The sequence below is a fragment of the Neolamprologus multifasciatus genome, chromosome 22 (genome assembly GCF_963576455.1).
Source record: "Neolamprologus multifasciatus chromosome 22, fNeoMul1.2, whole genome shotgun sequence".
Taxonomy (NCBI): domain Eukaryota; kingdom Metazoa; phylum Chordata; class Actinopteri; order Cichliformes; family Cichlidae; genus Neolamprologus; species Neolamprologus multifasciatus.
Genome location: NC_140459.1, coordinates 16,019,532 through 16,029,846, shown reverse-complemented (window position 1 = coordinate 16,029,846; position 10,315 = coordinate 16,019,532). Strand labels below are relative to the sequence as shown.

The following is a 10,315-nucleotide window of genomic DNA, read 5'->3' as shown; positions in this document are numbered from 1 at the left end:
GCCTTTGCTATAGGTGACATATTTTACCCTTACAAACAAAAAGCAGATGAAAAATATTTATATAACAAAACAACTGGTTTGATCAGTGGCTCATTCCAAACATCTGGCTCTGAGCTCTGAATAGCTTTAGCCTTGGTTAGCGTCTTTAAAATGTACATGTTTAGCTTATTGAAGTATATGAGTAGGTCTGTTGTTACAAATATTCCCTACATTACATTGATGAACTATTTGTTAACATAACTATTAGCTTTCGCTACTGTTTCCAGCTTGTAACAGGACATAAGTGAGGCTGAATGGTCTGGGCCTAAATACTAAAAATGACCCATTTCCAGTCCTTGGACTTTACTTTAGCTTTTGCTAACTCACCACAACTAGATTTTCATTTTTATTGGAATCGCCAATATTTTTTTAAATTTCCATCTATCCATCTATTTTGATTTTAAACAATTGCTGTTTTTGAGCTGCTTTGCTGCATTTGTATTGGTTGGTGAGAATATGTAAGCTATAACACCAGTCATACTACTTTTAGACACCGTAGTTAGAATTTTGTTCCTATCTTTGGTTGCAAGTCTGTTACAAAAGCCAACTTTCAACCTCTCTTATCATAGAGCTTTTATTTTGAAGCCATAACAAAGGTCTTATTTGGATTTTGTCCTGCTCAAAATTCCCTTCAGGGGAATGAAAAGTATTTTACCACATTAGTATTAACTCTAACCCAAACACTACTATAGTGTAAACTATAGTTTAATACGCGGGTAGAGATATTTTTGTATAGAAAACTGAAGCAATGATCATTTTGATGAGCATTTTAGGTTTTAAAAAAATAAATTGATGGAACTTCAATATATAAGTTCAGCAAAAATAGTGAAAAAATGTTTGTAGAGTCATGTTTATCTGTGTTATACTCTTCTGAAAATCACTCAGACAACACTGCATCTTATTCCAGGACATGGAATTTATTTTACAACTGAGAATAAAAGAATGCCATTCTGAATAACTGGGTTGATGACAAAACCTGGAAATTAGTCACTGAAGAATGTTTTTTAAATGTTATATACAGTTCCAAGCATCAGAACAGATGCCAGTAAGTTCTGTCACGTTATGTAGACCACACCTAGGGACCTACTGGTTACTGAAAAAAGGACGTCGTGGTCCAACACGATCCTGTAGCTTTATACAGCCTCCCTGCCTCACATTTGTGTAGAAAATAACATTGTAAAAATGCACACAGTACAAATAATGCAGAACTTTAAAGAGCAAGATATGCTGACATACATGTATACATACTTGCTGATTATTTATACAGTAAGTTTTAAACTTCATTAACTTTACAACTGTAGCTTCACAATGATAAAATTGGTAGCCTTCAAAAGCAAATACTGTACACATTGAAACAACCAGGAAATTATATTTACTAGATAAACAAATATCCTAAATATTTTGCAAAACTTACTGTGATTTGATGGCAAACAGAACAATTTTATGATCAGCTCCCCAAAATGTTTGTCGAGGGCATAAAAAGTAAAAAGGGTAATGTGTTGTCCTTTTTACTCGTACATTTCTTCATCAGTTGACACTTAAAGTGCTGAAATCACCTTAACATTTTAAAACACTCTTATTCTTTCCCGATATACCTTTACATAAACAGCTGTATCCGAAATTTGCTAAACGGGTATTTCAGTTTTGTTGTCATGACTGAAATTTTCATAAGACATAATACACTCACTGGTTTACATGAAAACATGCACAAACTGTCTCATAAATAATATGCAAGTCGTGTTGAAATATATTCATCTTAGAAAATGATTCTGAAACAGTGATCGAAATAAGAGCATGGTTTAGTTGTAAAACAACAGGTGGACCATTTTTAAAGGCTCAGATAAGATGCAGTGCATTAGGAAAGCAACAATCTGTCAGTGACTATGTAGTGCCATGGCTACTTTAATTTGTCACCCAAAAAATTCACTGTTTACTGTATGGCCTAGAGCCTCTGTAGTGCAGGCTCCTGCCATGTTTTATTAGCTGAAAAATTACCGTGTATGGTATTAAAGCTCCTGCGATTTTCATGTTTTGTAAAAATACAGCTTTGGCACTATCTGTTATGACAGATTGTAGCTTAGAGTCATAGTGCAACAGTTATCTGTCATGCTATCGGCTTTATTTGACTTCATTGTTTATCGAACTTCTCCAGCTCTTTCACGAAGATGAGATGAGCCTCTGGTGATTTTCCATGTGTTTTGCAAAGATGCAATTTGATTGCATGTTTGCTCACAAATGTCCGATTGCAAAGTTTGCACTGATATATTGAGCCAGTGTCCTCTTCTGTGAGTCCAGGTGAACCAAAAGTCTTGTCCTCTATTCTGCTGACGGCCTGCTGCTCTATTAAGTCTATGGAGAGCTTCGAAAGGTCTTTTAGGGTAAAACCAAGGTGGGACTCCAAATGGTGAATATAGGATGAAGGAGTCCTGAATTGGGAAGCACAGTCACTGCACAAAAACAGAGGCTGGCCAGAGTCCATGTTTTTTAGGAACTTTGTTCCCCCTGTCCGCTTTAACTGGTATTTTACATTGGCCAGCCAATGTGAGATAGTAGTCATTGAGAGACCAGTGAATTTACAGATGTGGACCCGTTCCTGGGGTCCTAAGTCACTAATTACAAACTTTCCTTCCGGGGTTTCTCTCAGACTGGAGGCAAACTGGGCCTGAAGAATCAGGAGGTGTTGGGGATTCCAGTTTGACTGTCTGCCTTTCCGTCTTTGAATGGGAGATAGCTCTTCCATGCCATCCTCCAAAGTACAGCCATCGATATCGGATTTCTCTGAGATGGAAGATGGGGTTGTAGACTTTGGTGTTAAACGACCCGTCAGATTTTTCACCATGTCTGAAATGTCCATCAAAGCATTCTCTCTTAGAGGTGGCGATGATGTCTGAGAGAAATCTTTGAAGACCGGCTTGGTGTTGTTTACATTGCTGTTTGGTGTCGCAAGAGTCCCCTTAGCTGTGCTTCCATTGCTGTTTTTGGATTTTGTCAAGTCGATGGGCTGATCATCATTGACGTCGTCATCATTGTGGTAGTGACTCATAGGATCTGTTTGCTTAATCTGGGCAGAATTGTTGATCTTATAAAGCATTGCAAATGGGTCTACAAAGGGTGTGGACACTTTTGCTGCTTTCCCCAAGTGGTTGTTCATGACGGACTGCAAAGCACTAAGAGGGTTAACAAGTGATTGTTCTGGTGAATGATCAGTGATGATGCTCAGGTTACTGCAGCCATTGCTTACTGTCTTTTTGGGCGAATCCGCTTCAGTTTTTATTTTTATATTTGTTTTACTCTCTGTTTGCTCTCTTTCTTTGCCCTTTAGCTCATTCCGATCCTTCAATTCACTGTCCTTCAGTACCTTTGAGAGGTTTTCAGGATACGGTGAAGCCTGTTTGTCCTTAGGATTTAGCACTGGTGACTTTGCAGATCTACACTTATTCTCTACAGGTCTTTCCTCTTTCTCATTCTTCACTAAGCTTTTCCCTGTAACTTTTTCCACTAGCTCTTCCATGGCCAGCACATTGCTCTTGTGACTTGGGGGTGGAGAGGGGCTATTTGGGGAATGGATCAGAGAGCCTAACTCAGAGGACATTACCTTCAAACTAGTGCTACTGAACAAAGGTTGAACCTGTGCACATGAGGGCAAAGGCTTCAGAGATCCATGGAGCTGATAGGCAGCGTGAATGCTGGGGTATCCACCCCAGGTTGGTGTTCCTGTTTGGGCCTTACTGATAGCACTTGAAACTGTGTTCTCTAAAGACTTCAGGATGTCCAGCCCACCTTTAGGTGTTTCTTCTAAATCTTCTTCTGTAAGGTACTGGTATGACCTGGCCCTTTCAGGTTTGTCTGATTTTTCAGGGAGGTCTTCTTTTTCTTCTTTTATTTGTCTCTCTGGTTCCCTAACTTCAGTTTTCTCGTCCTCTGTATCTTCATCTTTCTTTTCTTCGTGTTTCTCCTCAGGGCTGGAGGGCTGCAATGGGGAGTCAGGGTGTGGCTTACCATTGGGTGGCGGGAGCCGTGTGGTAGTGGGAGGCAAGGGAATCGACTGTATTTTCTCTTCAATCACAGGATCAAAAACTAGCTGCTTCCCCTTTTTAGATGCTGTATTTGTGACTTTAAGAAAGTGTCCTGTGACCATCATGTGGGCTGTCAGTTGTTGCAAGGTGTCATGCGAACTGCCACATTCCATGCATTTGAGAATTTGTGCCTTTCGTGCCTCAAACTGCCAAGTATAACTAGCACCATTTTGGTAACCGTATCGATTATTAGGAGTGACATAAGGATTGGCCAGTTTTTGGTCTTTTGGAGATTCTCCCAGGTGTATGCCAGATGAGACGGACTCTGGTGAGCTCGGCGACATCAAGTCTTGAAACGCTCTTTTTTTGGTTGGGGGGACCAGTTTTGAGGTGAGGGCTGGCATTGGTTCTTTTAGAGGCACTTTTTGATAGTGTTTTGTTTTGATCATGTGAACACTAAGGTCTTGCAATGATTCAAAAGAGTGGCCACAGTACATGCATTTCAGAACTTTCTGGGCATCTTCTTTGCCTTCCATCTCCAGCAAGGAACGTTTTCGTGGTTTGGACCACTTCTTGCTTCGATCATCCTCTGCATCTTTGTTGTCATCGCGGTAGTGGCCAGTCTCGTTCATATGTACAGTTAGGCCTACCAAAGTATCATAGGCAGCACTACAGTCCTTACACCTAAACTTGCTAGCTCCAGTAAACACTGGGCCATACAGCTTGTTGTTTTGTCTATAAAGCTGCACGGTGCTGAAAAGGCTGGGCTCAGGAAGGAGTTGATATGGATTATACTGCAAAGTTTTAGCCAAGGCTGCTTGATGCCAATCATATGCTACTCCTGTACTGCCAGAGCTTACAGTGATGCCACTGTTGCCGTTACTCGACACTGTTCTTGCACTGGTACTGCTGGTGGTAATATTTGTTGTGACTGAAGTGTTGTTACTGCTACATCTGGTCTTTACATGGACATTTCCTGGGCTATGACTGTTCAGGAACCCATTGCTCCCTTTGTGATTGCTCCCACTGCCATTGCTTGCTGAAATATTGTTTCCTTGTTTATTTTTAAGCATGTCCAGAGCAACATTGGACCAAGAGGCATCCGAGATCAGGTTTGCATAGACGGCTTTCATTTTTTCCAGACTGTCCTGTAGTGAAAGGCCATTGATGGATTCACTACCTTCCCCAAGCTTCTCCTCCACCCTGTCCGGATCACTTAAGGAGGGGGTAGTCTTAAGGTCCACCAGCTGATCACTGGTAGTGCTGAGGGGAGAAGCATACCCAGCATCTGGGTTAGTGCCATTGCTGAGTGGAGAGTTCTGGCAGCTATAACGATCTCTTGCGTCTTCCTCATCATTGAAAAAATAGTCTGCATCTTGACCATCCAGGGAAAGGCCATCATCCAGAAGATGTTCCTCTTCATCGGCTTTGCCACCCTTGAATTCATCCTCAGGTCCATAAGCTGGAAAACAAAGCAAGGAGGAAAACCAAGATTAGATACAAATGTCTTAGCAAATCAATACACTTGAACACAAGAATACACCTCTGGCCCTCCCTATGTGCAGGTGGTGAATGCAATAATCCTTAAGAGATTTTTGTCAATAGTCCCTGTAGAGGACAAAGATATAATAAAGTGGCAAACATCCATGTCTTGACAATGACAGATAGTCCTCTTCATTGCACTGCCAAATGGAACTGTTGAACACTACAACTTATCTTAGATAAGGAGCAGACACGACTCAAGAAATTTATCCACCAAGTTTAAAAATAGCAAAAACATAGAAAAGAAAGTGAATTAGGCAGAGAAGATTATATATATTCTGTGGTATTACTCCACAATGGAAAAGACATGCTTTTGCTAATCATATAACAAACGAAAGGAAAAAGTGTGCAAGGCCTCACAGTTTAAGATTTAAAGTATTCTGTTCTTTTCTTTATTATATGTCTTACATAAACACACACTGGTACAATGGTGGCTAATCATACCAAACATGAACAAAGTTTACAATGACGAGGTGACATCGAACCTTGAGGTGACTCTTGCGATTTGGCTCTCTATAAATACATATATATACTTCTGTTTGTGAGTGGCAGCCAATAATAAGAACGCTTACTTAAAGAGGGTGGGGAAAGGAGCCAATATCACTTATTTTAGAGAGCGAATCAAAACAGGGTGCGCACCAAAGTTAGTCTAGCACGGTTAAAAGAAAATATGTGAGGGAAAAACTGAGCAAAGAGGCGGAGAATCTCGACTATGCATAAAAACAGCCAAGCAACGATGCAATCAAGAACAATCAGAAATTCCAATATTTCCAATGTTTGATCTGATTTTTACTTATAAAAGTCCACAACAAATTATTTTTGATCCTTTTCCAGTAAACTTCTCCGTTTGAGAGGGGAATACCCCCAGGTCAGTGCAGTCACACGAGTAGGGGTCCATCATTTATTTGCTACAATGACAATGAATTATGGAAATGATCTATTTCCATAATTACAAAACCACAGTAATTCAAGGAATGGAGAGAGTGACATATTCAAGTTTAAAACAAAACAGGGAAAATAAACTAAGATAGATAAATGACTTTTTAGTGAATGTTCATTTAGAAGTTCTTTTTAAGAAACATTACAGCATTCGTGCAAACATTACAGCTTATCCACTTAATTTAGATGCCAAACAGCACAAAGCGCACAGCAACATAGTCTTCATTGTCTATTTTGTTGCTGTTCAGCAACCACAGATCTATTCCTGACTTTAATTTGTTCAGTTCTTTCAACATGCCGCACATACTATGGATTCACAAGTAAGAGATAGTGGAGTAAAATGCCAGCTGCATCAGCCTTGCCAAGCCATGGTTGGCTGAAGTCAACTTGGCATCGGCTGTGGAAGTCCTCACAGCGTGATGCTAGGAAACGGCCAGTGGACATGACAAGCCATGTTGTTACTGCCTGTGCTCCCTGAGTACTCACAGCATCAAGTGTGCCATTTTAAAAGAGGAAAGAAAAAATTATAGTATCAATGGAAATGGCTGCCTTCTCCCGCCAAATAACTGCCCATAACTCAGCTTGGAGGGGGAAAAAAGTGATGTGTGAATTAAAAATCACTTTTTATTGTCTTTGTCTAAAAAAATAATAAGGAAAAGAAGGTTTAAATGTGAACAGGGAGGTAGATTAAAAGGGGAACATTACACCGAGGCAGGGAAGAATCTAGGGTTAAATATGCTAAGGCACCTTTTCCAATCCGTCGCTCGTAAGATGCTTGTCTGAGATGCCAGAGTCAGTCTCCAGTGAGGAGGCAGATGTGCTGTCAGCTTCAAACAGTGTGTAGCTCTCTATCCCATAATCGGAATGGACATAATACCTGATGTTTGTGAGGTGCCAGTTACTGCTGCCTGGGAAAAGCTGGAGGTCCTACAGCTGCCCGGTATGTGTGTGTGTGTGTGTGTGTGTGTGTGAGAGAGAGAGAAACAGTGCATGATCAAAATACATTCTTCCTCTTGCTCCCAACTGTGTGCTCTTAATTGTCCACAGGATATACTGAAGTATTTTTTTTAATTTAATTACTAAAAGAAGAGTTAAACATTTTCCCAAAGCAGCTGCATGGACTTCTTTGAACTCTTCCTTTTCTCCCTAACAAGCTGCAGCCTGCTGCATTGAAATAAATGCAAAAGTGAACCCATTCAAAGTTGTGAAAGTAGTTAAAGACAAATCAGCAGACCAAGTGAGAGAAACCTGACAGCAGTACACACACACACACACACACATAGAAGGCACACCACTAAATTCTTCCCTTTCCCTGCTATCCCCCGTATGTTGCCTTGACAGGCATCAGTGTCAGGAGTGTGTCAGTGTCAGCCTGAGGTGTCAGTGTCCACACAAACAAGCCTGAGAAGAGGTGGGAGGGGAAAGTAACAACAACAAACACAAGTCAGCCATTTTTTTTCTCCCCCCCCCCCCTTGCTCAAGCCTGCTCCTTCACCATCTGTGTCAGTAAAGCTGCGGGTGCCACCGCCGGCTAATAAGGCAATCAGAGATGGAAAGATGCTGACATGGCGGCTTTCGAGCGTCACTCAGAACAAAAGAGGAAACGGGGAGGGAGGGAGAGAGGGATAGGGAGGAGATTAAAACGGGGGGTGGGGGGGGGGGGTGGAGGGGAGGGGAAGGTGGGGGAGAGTGTCTGTTGTGGTTGTCAGTCAAAAACGTAAGCCCACTTTGTGCTGTCAGGGAGGATAGGGAAAAGAGGGGAAGTTTTGAAAAGAGAGGAGAAAAAAAAAAGATGTGTTTAGGCCAGCGAACAAGAGGTGTGTGTGTTTGTGTGTGTGTGTGTACGTGCATTTATGCGTGTGCATATCTGACAGGGGAAAAAAATGACAGCGAAACAAGTTAACAGCAAAGCAGATAGGTGAGAGAGGTGTGAGAAATCAGCTTCTGCCATTTCTGTCATTGCGTGTGCGTGTTTGCCTAAGCTAGGTGTGGCTGATCAGTTTTATGTGTGCGCGCGTGTTTGTGTGTGTCACAAGTGTCACAGTGTGTCAGGTGCAAGCAGAGATGCAATGTGGCTAGTGGGGGGAAAGCGAAGCCATCTGTGTCTGGAGAGGAGCCTGTCACTATTGTTGTGCCCGAAATCCAGGATTTCCTGCTGTAGACAGGTGACACCACAGTAGGACATCCCCCAGTCTCACAAACACACACACACACAATGCAAACCTGCACTCCTCTGCCAAAACTACATGCCTGCCTAAAGCCAATAACCTCGTGTGAGGTCCACAATTGAAAAACCTCATATTTTTTAATGCAAGTTTGAAACACAAAGTTATAACAAGGCTGAATAAACACTAAAGTATAGTTTTGGTGATCGTTGCCATGTTTGCATACATCCAAGACTGTGCACACATAAGCCTTACAGCTATGGCTAAAGAAGCTTCATGCTAAAAGTTAAACAATTTTGATACTAAACTTAACGTAGTCTTACTTTTTACTCTTCTTTAACTTAACCTCATAGTTTAAAAAAAATCTTAGTTTTTTATCTATTTATCAATCTATAATAAAACTAACTCCCTAACCGGCTGTTAAGTAACTTGAGTGCGACACAACACTGCCACAGCCAGCGTAGCTCTTCTTTCCCTCCTCAGTCACTTGTACATACACACAACACACGCTGCACACACTTTCCCTCTAAACCTTCTTCATTTATTCATGTTGTCTCAGAGAAGAGGGCAATCCCGGCTCTCATTTGCAGTGCTAATGTCCAATTCCGCCAGCTTTCAGCCTCCTGATTTACCCTACGTGGCGGAGTGCTGCACCCGCAGCAGGGCGGCCGCTGAGTCTCCCTCACAGCGTCTAGCGGCCCTTCAAAACAGGAGCTCTGGCGTGGCAGTCTTATTTCTCTCTCCCGTTTCGCTTTGTCACCAGCCCCTCCATTCCCTGCCACTCACCTCTGATGGCTTTGGACAGGCCTGATCAGTGTGTGTCATTGACCTGTACGGTGTGCATGAGTGTGTGCGTGTTTCAGCAGAAAGAAGGCTGTAAATAAAATGACATTATTATTTCCTCTGTCCTATCATGTAGAAAAGCCAATTATGGTAATGCTTAGTATGTCAGGCAATCTCTGTCTCTCTCTCGGCTCTCTCCCATCCTTGTTCATTCCTGAGATTTTTTTTCTGTCTGGGGTAGCTGCCGCTGTGGTTTCATAGGACCTGACACTCTCTGTGGACTAGCCTGCGGACAATGCTGCGGTAAACTCGCACAGACCAAAAGTCTCTCTCAGCCCAACTTGGTTTCTGTCAACGTACTTAAATTTCTTTATACAATTTTCACAAAAAGGTGGAACCCAAAAACGAGTTGATCGTCAAATCGTCACATTAACTTTCTGCGTAGTAACCTGTTTCTCTCTGATGATTATATCTCCTTTGTACATGTGATAAAGGAAACTTCACCGGGTTAAACTCAAGGGCATGTTTGACATTACAGCCAGTTCGTGACACCAGGTCCAGGCGCGGGCCGTAATATAACCCACAGCTTCCTCAGCCAGGCACGTAAAAAGCTTACCTAACAGCACCCCTCGGTTCCACCCTCCCCTAACCCACATAGAATAGTCCACCATATGGCACAAAAGCTCGGGGGCTTCTAATAGCTCATGTGTTGTACAAATCCACCTTCTCAGCTTCCACAGCTCTGCTGGTTGGGGAAAACAAAGCAACCCATCCGGTCTGCTCTTCACGCTGATGGCCGTATGGGCAAACGGCAATTGTTGTTGTTGTCAG

General features: G+C 42.0%; 1 protein-coding gene across 1 annotated transcript in view; it reads right to left on the bottom strand.

Annotated features, from left to right (window-relative positions):
• Positions 1-1,796: 1,796 nt before the first annotated feature.
• The window catches only part of LOC146493198 (teashirt homolog 1-like), a 76,068-nt gene continuing 67,549 nt past the window's right edge, over positions 1,797-10,315 (bottom strand). Inside the window, exon 3 of the mRNA XM_085148460.1 lies at positions 1,797-5,517. Within this exon, the coding sequence (XP_085004586.1) occupies positions 2,168-5,517 (3,350 nt within the window). The 3' untranslated portion in view covers positions 1,797-2,167. The remainder of the gene's footprint in view (positions 5,518-10,315) is intronic.